The sequence below is a fragment of the Eurypyga helias genome, unplaced genomic scaffold (genome assembly GCF_000690775.1).
Source record: "Eurypyga helias isolate BGI_N326 unplaced genomic scaffold, ASM69077v1 scaffold2199, whole genome shotgun sequence".
NCBI lineage: Eukaryota > Metazoa > Chordata > Aves > Eurypygiformes > Eurypygidae > Eurypyga > Eurypyga helias.
Genome location: NW_010272535.1, coordinates 1 through 19730, shown reverse-complemented (window position 1 = coordinate 19730; position 19730 = coordinate 1). Strand labels below are relative to the sequence as shown.

The 19730-nt window shown below is 38.6% G+C and overlaps 1 protein-coding gene across 1 annotated transcript in view; it reads right to left on the bottom strand.

Annotated features, from left to right (window-relative positions):
* Positions 1-15563, bottom strand: part of LOC104515233 (thymocyte selection-associated high mobility group box protein TOX-like) — a gene marked incomplete at its 5' end in the record, with an annotated part of 22828 nt that extends 7265 nt beyond the window's left edge. The window contains 2 exons of the mRNA XM_010159140.1: positions 3679-4065; positions 15483-15563. Coding sequence (XP_010157442.1) covers positions 3679-4065; positions 15483-15563 — 468 coding nt within the window. The remainder of the gene's footprint in view (positions 1-3678; positions 4066-15482) is intronic.
* Between the last annotated feature and the right edge of the window lie 4167 nt (positions 15564-19730).

The following is a 19730-nucleotide window of genomic DNA, read 5'->3' as shown; positions in this document are numbered from 1 at the left end:
GGGGGGGGGGGGGGGAAATCAGAACCCACCATCTCTGGGAGCTGTGACTGCTGCTTTCAACACATCTACAGCACAGCTGTCTGTCTGCAGTGGTGGTGTCCAGCCAGGTGAGCCTGTGGACGCCAGCACTAGAAGACTGCTAGGAAGCTGTTGACAGACTCACCCCTCTCTTGCCTATTAGGCTGCATGCTGCAGTGTGACATAAGAAAATTCACCTCATTTCTTCTTAAAGTGTATTAGCCTGTTTGGTATGAGCAGTAGTGAGGCTTCCAAAAAGGAAAACGTCTCATCATACAATCATGGAAGGGTTTGGGTTGGAAGGAACCTTAAAGACCATCTAGTCCCAACCCCCTGCCATGGGCAGGGACACCTTCCACTAGACCAGGTTGCTCAAAGCCTCATCCAGCCTGGCCTTGAAGCCTTTGGAAGAATTAGATTGGCCACACCTTTAGCAAGAAAGAAATCAGACAGCTGAGGGAAGAGGAACTGAAAAAAAAAAAAATGTTGAATGAAATATGCAACTATCGCTTCTGTTTTATCAGACTACGCACATTCTTCTTGGCTGTCCTTTAATGGGGTGGAGTGGTCTGTGCCATGCTGCTGGGGACTGAACCTCATATCCAGACTCCTCCTTCCCTCCTCACCACACGCCAGACATTCAGGGTGGTGCTATGCCTCTTCTTTGTCCTCATTGCTGTTGACGGTACTGCTGTGATTGTTTGGAGGGCTTGCTTTTTTCCCTACTATGTCTTTTCCTCCGTAACACAGTCTATGATTAGCAAAGTGTTTGCTCAGTTTTTAGCAGAGGGGAGAGCAGAGTCCCTTGACAACTGAGTCAGAAGGTGGCCTTTATTTTCAGGTCATGGTTTCTTAACTTCTTGCTATTTGCAAGGTTAGACAAGTTACCACTGTTCTGCTCTGGCACGGCAAATCATGGTTGTGATAGTACACCTGTTGCCCTAAAATTTAACACACTTTTTACTTTGTCTGTGCCAGCATCAGTCTTTAAAATAAATGAATTCTATATTTAAACTCAATTCACAAACTTTGTAAACTGCTGTGTGCCAAAAAAAAAAAATAATTCTAAAGTGAAATTACATAGATTTTCCAGAGCTCAAAAGTTGCATTACTTTGAAAGTAGGAACATAAGAAATACATACTAGTTTGTAGATGTTCCACAGTACTTAAAGAGAAATGTAGTTAAGATTGGCAGTATAGCATTTCAACAGGTAATAAGCACCTGTCACCTTGAGTGAAGCTCAGAAATATCTCACCATGGTATCTTCATTATAAGCATCAGCTTTTCTGACAAAGGAATATGAGTTGGTAAAAGTATTTAAGCTAACCTTTCCTAAGTTTAACAATGGAGAGCAGGAACTCAGAAGCACAGCATTTTTTACTTTACTGTACTTGTACTTTGTAAAGAAAAAAACTCATCATGGTACAGGTCTACATATTGACTTCTAGACACCTGTTTTCTATAACCTAGTGCCCTGTGTTTTCTCTCAAGCTAGAAATAACTCAGCTGCATGCCACACTTCTCACAGATGAGTGAAAGTACTCTCAAGCCATTGACACACACCCCCCATATGCTACAAGCGTACAACTTGGTAAAATAAAACATCAGAAGATTCATATTATATTACTTTTTTGCAGTATGCAGTGGTTTGCTGTAACATCTCATTCTTTGGATTCATACCATAATGATGATCTTGTATGTATACATATCTAAGTATCTAACATCTGCATTACATCTTTTGCTAGCCCCTACTATACTATTAATTTAATAAAGCCAGATTTTCAAATCTGTTCAATAAATTATGCCTATCAATGATTCTGGAAAAGACATAAGGGGTTTGATCTTCTGTAGCTCTGCATTGAACAAGTAATGTACAAATGACACTGAACTTGGCAACCAATCTGAATTTGGAAGACAGAATCACTCTGCAATAAAACCTCACTGAAATGCAACTATACAGTCTCAACAGGCTGCTGTCACAGATGTTGTTTTTCATGTTTGGTAAATGAACCAGGCTTTTGCACTGAGCCTCTGTCCACTGCTTTGTCTCTCACTGCTCTGAGCCTTCAGGTTCAACCAGAACTGCATCAGACAGGATCTCCAGACCTTCTGGCTCATATGTTTAGGACCTCCCCTAGCTAATTCTAGCTGCCCCAGGCTTGAGGTTAACTCTTGAGTTTCTCTGACACTTGATCATAGGCTCTCCCAGGACACTCACAGCAGGACACTGGGTTTCTAAATAATAGGAAAACCTTCAGGAATACATGACAGTAAAAGACTCCACATTTGTGTAATCATGTCTGTTAAGTCTGTTTACTCCAATTGTGAAAAATAAACTGGACTAGGAAAAAATTGTAAACACTACAAACTTTCCTTCCTGTCTGATTACTCCAAATCACTCTTGAGGCTAAGATCAAGGTCACTGAAAAAATCCAGATCATCCTGAGAACACCTTGGTTTACCCTCTGAACAACTAAATTTTTCAGTGAGGTATGCTTTCAACTCTTTTTTGGTTTTTTTTTTTTTTTGGTCCTGTTTTGGAAAATTTCTTTCCCTGTTAAATTGTTCTCCCAACTAGAAGCAATGTTTTGTGTTCACATATACCCATCTCTAAAGACCAATCTTGAGATGAAATGTTTCCAGCTTGGAAAGCAAATGCAAATGCCTTGTTAGCAAAGGTGAATTTATAGAGATATTCAAAACATGCAGCAAGTTCATGACTAGGTATTATCAACCAGAACTGACAAGTTTTGTGTGGACAGATTCTGTAGATTCTTGCAACTCCATCAAAAAAATTTCAGTCTAATGCTTCTTTGTAAAGCAAGATCTTATTACTGATAGTGAGATTTCATCCAATACAAAAGGAAATTTTCTCTCATGAAATCAGCAGAGTTAATCTGCTTTAACCCTCCATAGGCCTGGGCCCAAAAGTCACAATACTATGGTTGGCCTGCATTCATTCAGAATTCCTAGGAAGTGCACTGAGAATCAATGATGTCAAACACTGAGATTATTAAAAAAAAAAAAAAAAAAGCCACCATTTTGGGATAATGGGGACAGCCCAAACTTATTTCCAGAAAAAAAAGGCATGTATAGCTAGTAAAACAAGGTTACAAATGTAGCATCAACTAACATAATCACGTTCATTTAATCTCGTATGTTTAACAAAACCTGTTGCTTCATGTTCCCTCTGACTGATTCATGTCAGTCAGCACAAGGATAACAGCACAAGCTACAATTATATCTTTTTCTAGACATGCCTGTCTTTTGTTCATAAAATATGTGTCTCCCAAAGGCTTAACATTTCACTTGTATTTCAGAGTACTCCCAGATTTGCAGATGGATCTACAGACACACTTCTATTTAAAGGATGCCTCCTGAATTTGAGGGCGAGACAGGGATAGTGTTCAGAAGAATGTGGTGAACATCACTGCTAGCACAACAGTTCTACAGAAGTTCCCCACCATCGAGGCTAACTCATTCATTTGTTCTTGCCTTTAGAAAGACTAAGCCCTCAGACTATACTAAGTTGGTTTTGGAACTCTTCAAAATTAAAGCTAATCCATAGCTCTAAACCTCCCTCCAACTTCTGGGTGACTTCCCTCCCCTTCCAAAAAATAAAAATGAATTCCCCAGACAACTGGAAAGCTCAGACTTACTTGCTGCATCGTAGGTGAATGTAAAGCAGACTGGACCTGCATGGGTAGCTGGTTTCCAATGGACTGCTGCATTGAAATTGGCTGGTGTTGCTGGATGTTGAGATGCTGGTGCAGGGGGGGGCTGATCTGAAGGGGCGGCGGTGGGGACACAGCCATGTTTGCTATGGAAACAGTCACTGGCATTTGGTTGTTGGGCTTGGGTGCTATGTTCCTGGGGATATTGGCATGCATGGCAGTGATGTGCGGATTCATTCCTGGTTGTTGGTGGTAGTGGGAACTGAGGTACAGTGCAGAGTGAGCCTGGGTGGGCCCGTGAAACACCGACTGCTTTGAATTCATCATCTGAGGTTGTGGGGAGGCTTTGACATCAACAGGTTCACTGTAGCTCTGTTGAGAAAAACAAAAACCAGACAATAATTAGAATCTACAAAATACTGTTGTTCTATACCCTGAAGTCTGTTTAAGAGTCACACCAAGGGAAAACACATGTCTGGATCATCAAATTGGCCTTGAAATGGAGTTTGGTTATTACACTAGAAAAAGAATTAATCCTTCTACCTTACAATTTTCTCTTCAATGTTGTAAAAAAAAAGAGGAGTTAGCTCCTCTGTTTCCTGGTCTAGCCTGACATTTTGCTTTTTCCAAACTTGGAACTGGCATCACTGACCTAATAACCTACACAACAAAGACAATCAAGCCTGTCACATTTATTCACACAAGCAGCCACTACCATTGTTCTCAAATTCGATGGCCTAGTTGACAAGAGATTCGGAAGGGTGGGTTCCAGCAAAAGTCTGCAGTGATCTTTGAGATGTCTTATTTTCCCATCTGCAAACCAGGGATAAGAATTTCAGTGCCCTTTATCATATGCATTGATAGATGGTAATTTTGCTTTATCATTTAGGTAATATGATAAAGAGGCTAAACCACATCCACAGTTGTTCTACTGCACTAAATAAATATGCTAGTTTCTGTGTCAATAACTTTATTTTGAAGTGTTCTATGCTGGGATGCTATCCACTCCTGTATCAAACATGTTTCAGGAGCCATGCATTCAGAAAAATAAGAATATTCTGAATAATTTAACATTTAGCATTAATCCAGTTAAAAAAGTTCTGAAAACTCTTTTAAAAACTGCTGTCTATATAAATGTTAGACCACATCAGACACAGGGAAGCTATCTTTCTAAAGCTGGAATAGGATATCAGAAAATGCACAGATTTTTTAAAAAGTTATTGTCCACCCTGGTTTCTTAAAGTTGCTAGTAATAACAACTTTCCATTAATGAATGTAAATTTTAATAATACTCTGTCCTACTATTTATAACTTGTCACATTTGATTTTAACTCAATTTGTTGTTTTACATACCCTTATTTTTTTAGATCTGAGAGCTAACTCTGTGTGCTCAAATAAAGGATGAAAAAAATATAAGAATTAACTCCCATGAGTTTATAGGTGGGAACCATAATTTGCAGTTGAGTCATACTGGGATTAATAGTCAGTGAAAAGTGAAACATGCTGGAAAAAAATGGCAGAGATGTCCCTCTGGAGAAAGAAGTCACTTTGTCAAAACAAGGGCTGAAAGATGCATATATGCCCTTATTCTCTGACCTCCATGTCATGTCTGCTCAGTTTACAAGTCAGAGTAAGTTTCACGTTACTCTCAGCACTCCAGGGTCAGTGAAGTCTGTTTGTATTCTTTCTGAAGGATGTACCAGCACCGACGATCCGCCGACACGCGCATTACTGAAATTGCTCCATTATATGCGCTGATAAAGATGAGAAAGATAACTTCATTTTCGCTAAGTATAACTGCAGTTCCATTAGCAAAAAACCTTGTTTTCTCCAGTAAACTAAGGAAAATTAAATGAATATGATGAAATGAATGCAAATCTCTGCCTCTGCGGATCTGCCTGGCTCTGCTCGCATGTGGGTGTACACATGTGCAATATGTATTATCTGCATGTTTGCAGGATTCAGATACAGACATAAAGAAGCCCACAGATAGTAAATGATAAAACCTGAAAGCAGGTGCATAATCTGCCATTTGCTGGGTATTATTTTTCAAACACTGAGCTAATGTTCATGATGACACGAGAAATATTCTCTTCCCAGTTGTATTTGCAGGGCGCTGTCATGAGTCTGGGGGCAAAGACCGGCTGGTTTGCTGAAACTGCAGCGACTTCAGGTTTCCTAATTAGCAGCATGGTCAGGATCCTCCTCTTGGGTGTCCCAGGCTCTCTCCCATATTACAGGAGGTGTACGCTCTGTTATTTCTTGAGAAACGTGAAGTTTTACTGAGTGCATCATCCCCTTATGAAAACACCTCACCTTTCCCTGATGTAGCTGGCAGGTGCTATCGGTCCGAGCAGGGATAATGGATCCTGACGTGCATAAGGGCAGATCGGTTAAACAATTCCTCCTGGTGAGGAGGTATCAGAAAGCCTTTAGGGCACCATTGGTGGCATACTGATACATACTCATACTTAATTTGTGACTACAAAGATGCTGCCATACATCTCTTCAACAAAGATATAGTGAACCCATTTAATTATTGGGGAATTCTGAGTTCACACATAACTGGTTAATGCATGGCCCGTCCTGATAAAATTACAGAGATATCTGATACTTAGCATCATTTAATACTTGAAATACCAAATCATGTTAAAAGGAATTGTACAGTTTCTGGCCAGAGATGAATAATACTTGCTTTACCTCTGAGAAGAGGGTCTGCAAAGTGATCAAAAGGGACTGTTCCAGCTGTCTTAAGCTATCAATCAGCTTTCCATATGTTTCACTACTTCCTGATCCAGTGAAAAGCACAACACTTCAGTTTCAAACCAAGCATTTTTATGTTACTTAGGACGCTTTAAATCATATGTGATCTGAAGCCAACTTGTCCAATATCAGTGTAAAACACATCAATATTATCAGTTACAGGGAATCTTGATAAATGAACCCATTAAATGCTGTTCTCCAGCATCCTGCACTTTCAGCTTTTTCTAAGGCTAGGACAGAAACACAGATTTTGCAAGTATTGCTGAAGCTAATGGGATAGGTGATGTCAAATATTTTGGCTTTGTTATTTTGTTTTACTGTCAAATATGTCAAATATGATGCATAGGTCACATTATTATTTCAGGCACAATTACTGCTCTGAATAGGCATTGCACTTGTCCAGCACAGCATCAGACAGTCTTAGACAAGAGCTTTTATTATGGGTAAAACTAGGAAATAAGAAAGAAGGGATTTGATTAGCCAATATGAGCTTCAAGTGCATGGTCATGTTCCCTAACTTTGCAGGTTGGAATACAGTCAACTTGCTTTTCCTCTATCCAAGGAGAAGGGTACAGAAATAATTTTTTTAAAAACCTTCTTTAGTTAATAAACCTACCCAAAACCGACACAGACAATTTACGTGCCTAATAAAGGGTTATCACGCACTGGAACAGGCTGCCCAGGGAGGTGGTGGAGTCACCGTCCCTGGATGTGTTTAAGAGACGGGTGGATGAGGTGCTGAGAGATATGGTTTAGTGGTGGACAGATACGGTTGGACTGGATGATCTCTAAGGCCTTTTCCAACCCAGTGATTCTATGATTCTATGATAATTTTTGAAGTGATAGGATACAATTCATTTACAGATGTATGCAGTAGAGACTAAAATTACAAATCTGTACACACAGGACATCAAACATTAAAGTCTGGTTTCTCCTACATGCGACAAGGTCTTCCACTAGACATGCAGTGAGCAAATCTTTGACGGCTCCTATCAGAGATATGGCATGGTAGACCCACCACTAGAGGGTGACAGAATATTATATTTAGTTAATGATAAGACGTGGTATTGTACACCTATATTAGCGAATCTCCACTAGGACTGCAAACTGGCTTTTCTTGATAGTCCTTTATGCTCTTTGAGTGGCTTCCACTTGTTCGGGAGTTCAGGTTAAAGCCTTACTCTCAATCTTTCAAGTTTTTCATAGGCTAGGAGTAGGGTTTCTTATGGACCTGCCTCTCCATCTACCATCATCACCTAATACTGCTGCCTAAATTAAAGGAAAATAAACAGAAGGTGAAGACAAGGTAGGTTAGGCCAAAGCAATGGAATGCTACAGAAAAGTTTGACTGCCATTTAGGCCCAACAAAAAAACACCTTTTTTTTTTTTTTTTCCCCATGAGAATCCATAATTTCACTGAAAAATGAACAAAAAGAAGGAAGAATATTTTGAAATCCCAACAGACACAGAATGATTTTTTTTTAGGGAAAGGTAGGAAACAAAACACCACTGTAACTTATGATACTGAATTAATTATATTAATGAAAAGTACTTGTTCATGGTCCACAAAATCATTCTGCTCAATGATACTTTCAAGGAAATGTGTGATGATACAGATAAATTATGTTCTTCAGAGAAAGCATTGAGAGTTGATAATTTTGCACAAAGTTTGGGAAGTGCAAAGACACACAGTTTTATTTTAAATGAGAAGCAGTGCTTCTCTTTAAATGAGAAACAGAGGTTTGGCATCCTCTCTACACAGACAAGGAACATGTACTGTGTGAGTATTTCAAAGCCTAGATCAGAGTTTAACTCAAATCAGGTTTTACATGAACTTGTGTCAGACACACAGCTGCCATAGTGCCCCTTTTCACGACGGTGCTGTGCTTACAGCCAGCGACTGCTGTCTGCCCTCGAGCCACGCTAAGGAGGAATTCAACAGTTTTTGGACTCTATGACCAGAATGAGGATGATGTTCAGGTAACAGCAGTGGTTATGTCAGCTGGTACTAGGAAGGTCCAGGCTGTGCAGGCAGGCCTGACTCAGCTTTAAATGAGTTACCTTCAATACCGTGACTTTAAGAGGTAGATAGAAGGAAATTGGCTGAATATTTATGCAGCTCCTACAAAGCTTACCTAAGCTTAAGTTTGCATCTGCTGTCTTTGCTGTCTCTTTGGTAGAAGGAACATCTTGAATTGTTTATTCCTTCTCTCAGCTTTTCTGTGTTCACATAATCCTGCCCGTTTTTAACGTTTTTGACATTTTAGGTCATTTCCAACCCCAAGCCTGTCCTTGAGAAGAATCCCTTTTTCTAGCCTACATGGGCTCAGCCATTTTAATAATAACCCTGTGAAGATGACTTCTCTCCAGAAGTGTTTTCTCTTTCCTGCTTAGCTCTTTAACTCCTTTAGAGATTCCTTTGACTTAACTCTGTTCACTCTGGTGGAGAATTCATACGCATATTTAGAGTACAGCTGCCTTCCTACCTAAGTCACAAGAGGCTCTTAGCAAATGATGTTTCCTATTTTGTTAATTCCAGTCACCTATTGCAATAACAACATCCGGGACTCTAGAGAGTTCAGAAAGCTTTTTGACACATTCTTGATGTTTCAGAACAAAGGAGTAAGGCATGGGTTGTCATCCATAATTAGCCAAGGTGGCTCAGAAGAACATCCTCAAATCTAAATATACATTTTGTCATCATCTACAGGGGATTGTTATGGATTCATTCAGGGTATGTAAGTAAAAATGGATGTTTTATGAATGTAACCTGGGTCCATGTGATAAGGGATATGCAACTTTAATTTGATACAAGTGTTTTAATTCCCCAAATGGAAGCAGTAGGCTAATAGTGAGATCTAGTTTTATTAACTCACTTCAGAAACACACACAGTTCCTCTCCAAATCAAAATCTGGCATCTCTCAAGCTTAAGACATTTCTGCCATTTTTGGCAGAAAATACGTGAGAGCATCTCTCGGTTTTTGCACTGCTGAATGTAAAGCTTCACATGATTTAGCCTGAAATCAAATTCATGGCATTAACTTAAATATAGTTTGCTCCACATTTTCTGCTGCAGTAAATAGTTGGTTTCCTTGCTAGACAGGAAAACGGTTGGATTTGTGTTATTATCAGATTAGACGATTGTTTTATAAATATATATGTTCACTTACCAGATACTCTGATACATAGCATTCTTGAGCATACATGATTTTTTTTTATGATTCCTTGAAAATTTCTGTCTATATCATAATAAATCCCGAAAGAATGTAAGACTGAGGTATCACAGAGGCACGAAGTACTTGCTGTAAACACCTTATAGTTTTCCCAGCTAGGGATTCTAACGTTTAATGGAAAAAAGTAAAAGCCGTACATGCATGTCATCATTCTGGGGTTTTCTGTTATTGTTTTAAGAAAGATACTGCCAAATGCCTTGTAGCACTTCAATAGCTACAAAAATAAAATAAAATAAAATAATGCAAAAAAAAACATAACCATATTTTTTTATTTATTCTTTCTCTGATGCTTTCACTGAGAACAGCCTAAATGGTTTTATGAAATTCCAAAACATCTGCATGGACTGGGGCTAGATATAATATAGGAATCTGTTGTCTCAAAAAGAGGAAACCAGGTGCCTTTCTGCCAGCAGCAGAAGGGATGCTGCTCTCCTCGTACACAGCAGCCAACTGATGAAAGCACTAACGAGGAGGCAAGACAAGTTCAGTCGTCTACTCTGTCAAGAGATATTCAGAATTTTATTTCCAAAAGAAAAGTCCTAAACCCAAGCAGTTGCTTATTTCCAGGAGGAGTGAGCTAGGATACAGTGCTCCCCTACATCTGAAGCGCAGCCACTGTGCAGAAAAGAATTTGGGATTCACTGGGCCACAGAAGACAGAGAGCACACCCGCACATCCTCATTTACTTGGGAGTGGGGAGATGCGTGGTCTGGGAAAACTGACATATATCTGACATATATTTTGACTTTAATATATTAGGTAAGTGCTCTCACCACATACAGATATGGAAGAGGAAACTAACACCAAGTTTACTATTTGAGTTTTGGGGTTTAGAAAAATTTTGTTTGTTTGTGTTTTGGTGTTGGTTTTTTTTTTTTTTAATATGGTTTCCATTTCACTTTATACTAGTAGCTCAAACCTCTTTGTGTGTATTCACTGCAGTCTCAAAAGACTATAATTCTAAAGACTTTTCAATTATATTACAATATAGGCAATGCTACACATGTAACAGATATTTTGGGTGCATGGAAACTCGGGTTACAAACTGCCCTGCTAATGGCATTAAGGCAATGCCATTCTTACTAGATATGACCTTCAGGTTTTTGGTGAAATAGTTACAAGGTGGAGGGCTAGGAAAGCTACATCTGCCACATACTTCAAGAAGCAATTTTACATGTCCAAAGGATTTGCACTGTCCACAAAACTGAAAATGTCCAATGCATTTGCTGGAATGTCAAATGAGGACACCACTTTGACTTAGATACAACATCGGAGTTTTGAAATATGCTTCAGTATTTTTGAATTTGAATAATTCTCCTCATTGAGAGGTTTTAGCTTCAGCCACAGCTGCTAAAATATGTCTACATGAAATGAAGTTGTGTCACAACAGAGAGAGAATTAAAGATCCATTTAGTCAGAGGGAACAAAACAGGGAAGAGAAATCTTTGTACTATTCAACTTGTACTGCTATAGTTAACATACATATATGCATTACTTATATGCACATATATATTATGCATGTCAAATACCTAATATGCATATATTTTAAAATAAAAATACATAGATGCACATATATAATATATGAAAGTGTTTTACATTTACCCATATAAATCTGTATTAAATACATATATTTGAAAGATGCAGCAAAAAATCTAATGTCAGACAGAAAAAAAAGGCTGGTTAAGCTAGAAAAAGTGCTTGTTTTATGAAAAAGTAAAATTGCAATTCACAGCATTTTATGTAATGCTGTACAAATTACCAGATACCAGAGACTGCATTTCTGGACCTGAATAGTACTAAAAGTTGCAACTAAGGGCAAATATAAAGACACTTGTTTAAAATGCAAAGGCTTAGTCAGTACTATAAGCAATATGGCAATCTGCATAGCAGAAGATATAATGCTTTGTAATGTGATTTTTACTTTACATATCAATTCCTACACACATGAACAAAGTCAACAACAGCCCCATTAATTTCACTCATTATTAAAAAAGAGAAAATACAGGAAATAAATGGATAAATTAAACAGGGATTAATGCATAACTGACATTTACCCAATCATGTGTTTACCTTATTTACTGGGTGGTAGCCCTATTTTATAAAGAAATCACTAAAGGCTTTAACCGTGTACTACAGATGGGCTGACAATTCTATTACCAAAGTTGCTAGTGACACCTCCACTCTCTGCAGTTATGATTTTGTGAAATAACACAGGCTGAAATTATATATATTAGGGCTGTGTGTGACAAACTCCCACTCAAATTGCTCAGCTTTGTCAAGAAGGCACTTAGAAAAAAGCACCGTATGACTCCCAGAAAATTTGGGTGCCCTTCCTTAAGATGCAGTGGAAGAGGGATTTGAACTCTGGAAGGGACAATGACGGATTGTGCCAAAGATTGTTACCTTATCCCCCCATGAAATGACACTCACATTTACAGACATGTGTCATCTGAGAAAGCAGCTGAGACTGTTCTTCCACGTGGGCTTTCCCAGTACTGGTTGCCCTCTGTGATGAAGAGCGGGTCTGTCCCTCATGTTCATCTCTAGCTTCCTTCACTATGCACCATGTCTGTGAGTGTATGAGCAAGAAGTACGGATGCAAAGGACAAGAGAAAGACTAGCATAAAAGACTGTCTGAAGTACAGGTTTGCTGTTGGAGAGGAGAGGAGAAGGTAAAAAAGCAGAGCAAAGGAGGAAAAAGGCTGATTTTCATGGAGCAGCCTGCAATCCCCACCTCATACTCCACTCCCACTCCAAAGTTTGGGATGGAAACTAATGTTCATGAATTGCATTATTCTGCTGTGAGGCAAAGGCTAAGGAATCTCCTTTCAAAAGATTTACTCCATTTCTCTGCAATCTTCTGACTATTCCAGCATCTCAAATGGCCAAGATGGGTGCAGTGAATTCACCTCCAAGTTGGGTGCACTCAGCTATGACACGGCATGTGTCCGTTCCTTTGCTTTTCAGAAAAATAAGGATTTGCAAATAAATGTGGAAAAACATACACAAACACCCACATACAAGCCCTACACTCAATAGCTGTTTGAAACAACTAGTCATAGAAAAAAGTGGCAGAACCATTGTTCAGAAGTTAGGAAACTGGTAAAGCCACTGCTCTGGGAGGTGTGAGGCACCTGCTGAGCTGAGGACAGGGGACCTGAGCAGTATCCTTTCCTGCTTGTGACTGCCTCTTCCCACAGGCAGAGTACTCTGGGAGGGGAGCAGGAAGAAAGTTTGCTAATTGGGCGATTCCTATAATTTGGATAGCAAGAGGATGTCCTGATGTTATGTGAAGCGCAGCTGAACGTCTCATAGCTGCCAGTCATTGGAGCTCTGCTATGAACATGAAGGGTGCAACGTTCGTCAGATACTCTGAAAAATTAAGTTCTAGATGTCCCAAGCAGATAATCCAAAATTACTGAAAACCTGATTTCACAATTATTTAGTTGTGTTCGAAAATATGGACAATACAAACTTCCTGCTCCAGAGTATTACCGAGAGTTTCTTTACAGTAAAACACTGTTGGGATGAGCAGCACACACACACAAAAAAATCCTATAAAGAAGCAAGGTTAAACAACACTAGGTAAATACGACACAGGAGATCCCAGGGCACCTGTTTGTAAGTGTATGAAATGAGACTCACACAGAGTGTGTTATAAGGTTTAAAACATACCATGTAAGCAAATCATTAATATTGTATCAAAGCATTTTTGGAAAAGGTATGTTACTTTTGGCAGGTCCTAACATTTGAGAATGAGGTTTTGGAATCTTAATAATATTCTCTAAAAGTGCCTCTTATGGATGATAATGTAACACATGGACATAAAAGACCAGATGGACTCCAAACAATCTTAATAATAGATTATATATAGTCTCAATAATAGAGTATATATATATTTCTTCATGCTTACATGCTTGTCTAAAGAATGACAACTCTTCTGGTGCTATATAAATATTTAATAATAATATTTTAGAATATACTGATATAATATTACATCTGGGTATTTTACATCCTTTTTCCAAAATGGACTTGCTTTAGTTACATGCCAGCTCTGTACAATTCACTGAGTGTCCATGAAAGTAGGCAATTAGTACTTGGCTTCATTAAGTTCATATTTTGATACCTTCCACACTAGAGGAAAACATTACATTATGGGCAGAATTTAAATAATTTCTGTAAAGTTAAGAAAATGCTCCAGTGCTTTTCTGACTAACAACAAATTTAAATATATGAACAAATGGCTTCATGCCCTGAACTGATCAACAATCTTTTTTTTTTTCTAAAAACTAACTTCATAAAATGTCATAATACACTTTAAAAAAAAAACCAACCAAACACAAAACAAAACACGAAACAATCCCACAAACCCACCAACAAAATAATAGTCTCAGGTCTTATATACGTGCCATTTAAAAATTAAGCTACATAGAGCGTTCTATGTAGAGCGTTCATAGAGCACATTCCATGATGTGCTGAATAATGATATCCAAGTTCTTTTCACAAATGAAAAGTTGGCTTCATGTTTTTCTTCAGAATCTATTGGAATATTTTGTGCTTTTTAGACCTATCTTTTGCCAATAAGCATGCTATTTAAAAAAAAATCTGTTTGTGTGGTACCCTTTCTGAAGGCAATGAGCATTTCTAGAGCCAAACAGCCCTAAAACAGAAATTAAAGGTACACTGTAAATCAGTAACTAAATGCATTAGTATTTATCATGGTAGCTATAAAATTAAAATGTGTAAGACACAACCCCCAGAAACGAATGAGGTAACACTCATACTTCTGCCTTCTAAATTCAGGACAAACACTCACCAAATATTAAGATAATGTAGATGCATGGAAGGTTTTGTATAGCTAATCATATAGTCTTCCCCTGAAAATGTGTACAAATTAATATAATACAGAGAAATATAGTGCAGGACCAATCACCGCAAAAGCATTTAAAACTAAGAAAAAGTTCTATTCATATCATATATGCCAGTCCTCCATACTGCCATCTTTATACCTAAAATTGATTTTATTTATGTAAGAATAAAATATATCCAAACTTATTTTGACAGACCCAAAACAAGTGATTCTAAACTGGTATGACTTTGAAGTTGCTCAGTTGGTTTTTCACACGGACACAGTGCAGTAATTTCACATTCTTCTGCACATTTTAAAGTCTATTACAAAATTATGTTTGTATAAATAAATTTAGAACATTTCTACTAGCTGTGTACTGGGGACACACTGGTCTTTTCCAGTATAAGATCCTTATAGTGTCCTAATGCTCTGCTCACACAAGTTGCTTGCGGTATGTAAAATGGAAATTCCTATTTTCTTATGAAAATTTGCTGAGAGCTGAGCTTGACATTTTCTGTAGGGTGATGGTAAGGTAAAATAAACACTACTTAAAAAAAAAAAAAAATCCAAAACCAGGCATTTTGTGTATTATGTAGGGTGTTTTTTTCCCTTCTAGGTAGAAGGGTGACTGCCTGGCATGACATGTTTGTTTTATTATGGTCTTTTTACTGGTACCTCCTTCCTCTGTTGAACTGCAGTGATACTCCCAGCCTGGAGAAGTGCTGTCTCTATGACCAGAAGGCAAAGGATATCTTTTCATGGAGAGATGACTGTGTTTATTGAGCTTTTGCACATCAACCTAAGTTTAAGGTAATAACAAACAAGGCTATTTGCACTAAATACCATGGCGCTCAGCACCATATAAATGCTGAAAATGGTTTGCAATATGTCACTATATATATGTGTGTATGTATATACATATATTATGTATATTATGTGTTACCTTGGATACAAGGCTTGCTCTGTAGGCAGCTAACTGCTTCAGATATTCCTTCTTGGCAGCTTCAGTTTTCTTTTTGTATACCTAAAAACAAAGAGTGTAACATTGGTAAATTAATCTGGTTTTGTTTTTATATATCACCCGTGTGTCTCATGCATCTTCATAAAGTCTTTCTAAGTAAACAGCCTTTCCTCCTCATATTGCTTAAAGAGTGAAATAATAAACACCAAATATTTTAAAGAAAATATTGTTCCAACTGTGAAACACCCTTTAACTACCCAGCAGTACTGCAAAAACAATATCCCTCATAGCATCTCACGTTTAATTGCTCAAAGTGGAGCATGGGGCGTACTTGCAAATGGGACCTTTAGGGATGGGGGAAGGCAGGCATGGGGTCTCTTCACTGGCTTCCGCTCGTGAGACAAGTTAAAACCCTCTGGGGAAGATGAGAAAGTGCAGAAAGACATTTGAGCTAAATGACAGAGGAGAGGATGGCACCACACAGATGAGCCAAGAGGCTTTCTCTCTTCCCCGGATAAACGGTTGGGGGCACTCAAAGAAGCTTCATGGAGCTGCTAAGGATAATAAATGTTAGTCATTATTCCAGTCTTGATCCCATATCGGTCTAATTAACTTCTCAGGAGCATGGATCTATTTCTGTACATTTCTCTCAACTCACCAAATTATTTTAAATGTGGCATGTTCAAAATCTCTTAATAGATTAAAGAGCTTGGAGAATCACTCCAATTTTGCCCAAATTCCAAGAACAAAGATTATCTGCAGGGTTTGTCAGGATCTCACAGCACTACAGTAACATGATGTTACAAAAACATATGTAGATATTTAGGGTGGAAAGTTCTCAAGAGGAGAACCAGTTTCTGACCCACGGAGCCCAGCTAATGAGTTGCTGTTAGCCATGTCAGCGACAGATTTGGGAACAAGTCAGCATTTCTCCTTGCAAATATTATCAGGAGTTTCTCATTACTAAGTGTTTTTTGTGGGGTTTTTTTTAATGAAAGGCTAGATCCAGGCGTCATGGAAGCATCTTGGCTTCATGTAACTAAGCAGGATTGACTCCTGGCCTCCCTTGTTGCAGGGAAAAGCTTAAAAAGCATCTAAACAGAAGGTATAAAAGGGAGAAAAAGGGAAAGAAAGTTTAGGTTTTTATCGCTTTCATACCCCACAATTTTTAAGTCACATGCCAGAGTTTAACTCGTGTTCATGGGCATTTGGGATGCACAATATTACACAAAATGGAACTGCAGCTTTGAGTGTCTGCTTCACTCCTCCAGCCAAGTCCACAACCTGGGCACCTGTGGAAAGCCTCCACAAGGAGAGTCAAACTATCCACCTTCCTCCTCACACTCCACACTGCCTAGCTAAGCGGGCTGTTGATTCAAAGGTAAAAGATGGGCAAAGCTATTTATGACAATTTTGGGGTGTCCTCCTGAATTCCACAGCTGAAAAACACACACATACATCTCCTCCCTGGAAGGATTAAACTTTATGAAACTTTAAAATGATCTCTTTTGATCTTCCAATGCTCTAGTAAACCAGCAGCCCTGTAATGGAGAGGACCTGGCAGCACAGGGTGCACACACAGAGGATAATAGAGTTGCAGACATGAGAGTGGTAGTGTCAGGCTGGAAGGATCTAGTACAACATAATTTCTATAAAGAATGTTCTCGTGAAACATTTTTTTGTTTCACTGAGGCTTTGCTTTCAGAGATAGAACAAACCTCAGATACAGACGGGCAAAACTCAGAGGCTGCCTAAAAGGATTAAAGATTTTGCTTCCCAGGGAAGCAAAAGATCATAATGGAAACAGAGAAGTCTTAGGCTTCTAAAATTGTAAATACAAAGACAGAGAGGAAAAAGATTGGTCTTAGCTGTGCAACTGTATCTGTGCACCCTTGTAATTTCTCCAGATTAAGATAAATACACAGTGTTGGCTGATCTCCTATTGTTTTGCAAAAAAAATGGTAGCAATTTGCTTTTTAAGTTGTAATCGCTTGTGATTATCAGAGAAATGTACTGTTTGTTTTGAAAATGAATAAAAAATTAGTCAACAATCTGTTCCTAGCTGCTAAGATGAATTTAGCTTGACCTACAGAACAAAGAGTAAGTTATACCACTTTGTATATTGTAATGCCTCTGCATCATTCTGATAGCCAGTTTAAAAAAGATCTGAACAAAGAATTTTACACAGAATAATGATCTTCAAAAGATCATGTATCTACTGCTTCCACATTGGGTTTTATTTTGCATTACACAAATACAAAAATACACAATCCTGCTGTGCTCTTACAGGCACAGCATATTGAAAGAGTCCTCTGGGACCTGACTTTTCCCTCAAATAGTCATATTGCACAAGGTTAACTCAATAATATGAAGCCAACAACAATTCTGTAAGTCTCCATCTAAAACATCACCACCTCATAGGAACGTCATCACAGTGCTGTTATTTAATTATTTCCGACCTATACATCTACCATGTTCAGTGTAGACACTGTCTTGCCCTCTTTTATTGGGTATTCTGGTGAATACCCAATAAAACAGTCACATGAAAACCATGTCTTCCATGGTAATAGAAACATTAATAATGTAATAGAAGCTCATCATAGTAAAAAAGTCCTTACTGGATGGGGAAACGTTTCTGATGACCCCAGCCTGCTCTGATGGCTAGAATGGTCCCCGCAGGCTGGCTTGTCTGGAGGGTAGTCAGCTCACCCCACTTCATCCTTGTCAGGCCATTGCCATATCCCCTGAGGACAACAGCTTGAACTCATGTTGGCTACACCCTGTTGTCCTTTTAAAGATGCCCACTGTTTAGGACAGCATGTAGGTGGGTTGATAAGCCTCCTGACAGTTTTGGAAATTCTGACTGGTCCTAGCTTATACCCTGGCTTATCAGGGTAAATTCTGCCTGCCCGAGGAGTTGTTAATTTTCACGAGTAACAAAGAGATCTGTCTGTCAGTATTTTTCTCTGAAGGCAAATGAATGTGGCCCTGGCAGTGGGTACCAGTTCACCGACTTTGTGCTAGATTGGACATGTATTGGGGGCTTCCAAAGGCAGGGCAAGTGGGTAGTGTCCTGAGCATGTGTAGCAGCACCTCAAACAGGTATGAGCAAGTCAGCTGCCTCTTCCAACCCAATTTGGGTTGTTGGTGTTTTGGGTTTTTTTTGCAGCTATGAGAATTTTTAGCCCTCAGGCTTAAATTGTTTTGCGTTGTAGTACGCATAACAGTTGCACCCTTGCAGTGCTTTTGGGGAGGAAAAAGGCTTATGTCGTCATTCAAGTGCCTTCTAGAAAACAGATGAAGCTCTTTTGAGTTTTATGCTTAAGACAGTGCCAAATTATGAAACACATAATTTCCAATAATATGTTTAACATTATTCCTGTAAAAAGACGCGGGCTTCTGTTCTGTTGCTTATCTACAGTGTATAGTGGGAATGTTTAATTGTATTTTTAACATCTCAGATACCTCTTATAAGGTCATTTTCCCTTCTTCCATCAAGCAAGCAACAATTATTAAATAAGTAACTTGACAGGAGCATATACTTATGGAATTAAGTCATTTCTAGCTTGCTTTAATTCAATTAGTATGATAATTGAATGTCAACTGATTGTCATTCAGGCAGTAAAGGCCCATTCTGATTCAGCAGCAGATTTGTTTCCTTACACAATATTTTATTTTCTATACTGTCCCTGTTGTGGAAATTGAATGTTGGCAAAAAAACCCATTATTTCTGTATACGCAGGGTGGGTCAGCTGAATTTATTCTTACTCTCTTCAGCTTGTTATAGAAACCCCAAAACACCAAGATTACATTCATTTGTCTACAAATGGAAGCTGCTGGCATTATTTTCCTACTGTGCTTCATGAATGCAAATTCATACAGCATAATACACAGGTTCTTAGTTTACTGTTTAATTACATTTCTAAAGTGCACGCAGTAAGGTACCTTCAAGTTCCCTTGCAGTTAGCAAAGTATACAGAAGAAGATACTTTCCAAAAGGACTAAGTATGAAAACTCAACCTTGTGCATACAAGTATATATACAGCAATTGAATTAGTCCACAGGGGAAAATTAATTCCCTGGTCCTCCCCACTGTTAACCTAGCAGCCCTGAGACCACTGCAATGGCACCCTTTAGCTCAGGTTCCCTGGGCTGACCATACATGTGGGCTACCAGTGCTGTAGCAGTCTATATGAAGGGCTGAACTATTTTTATTTATATACTTATATT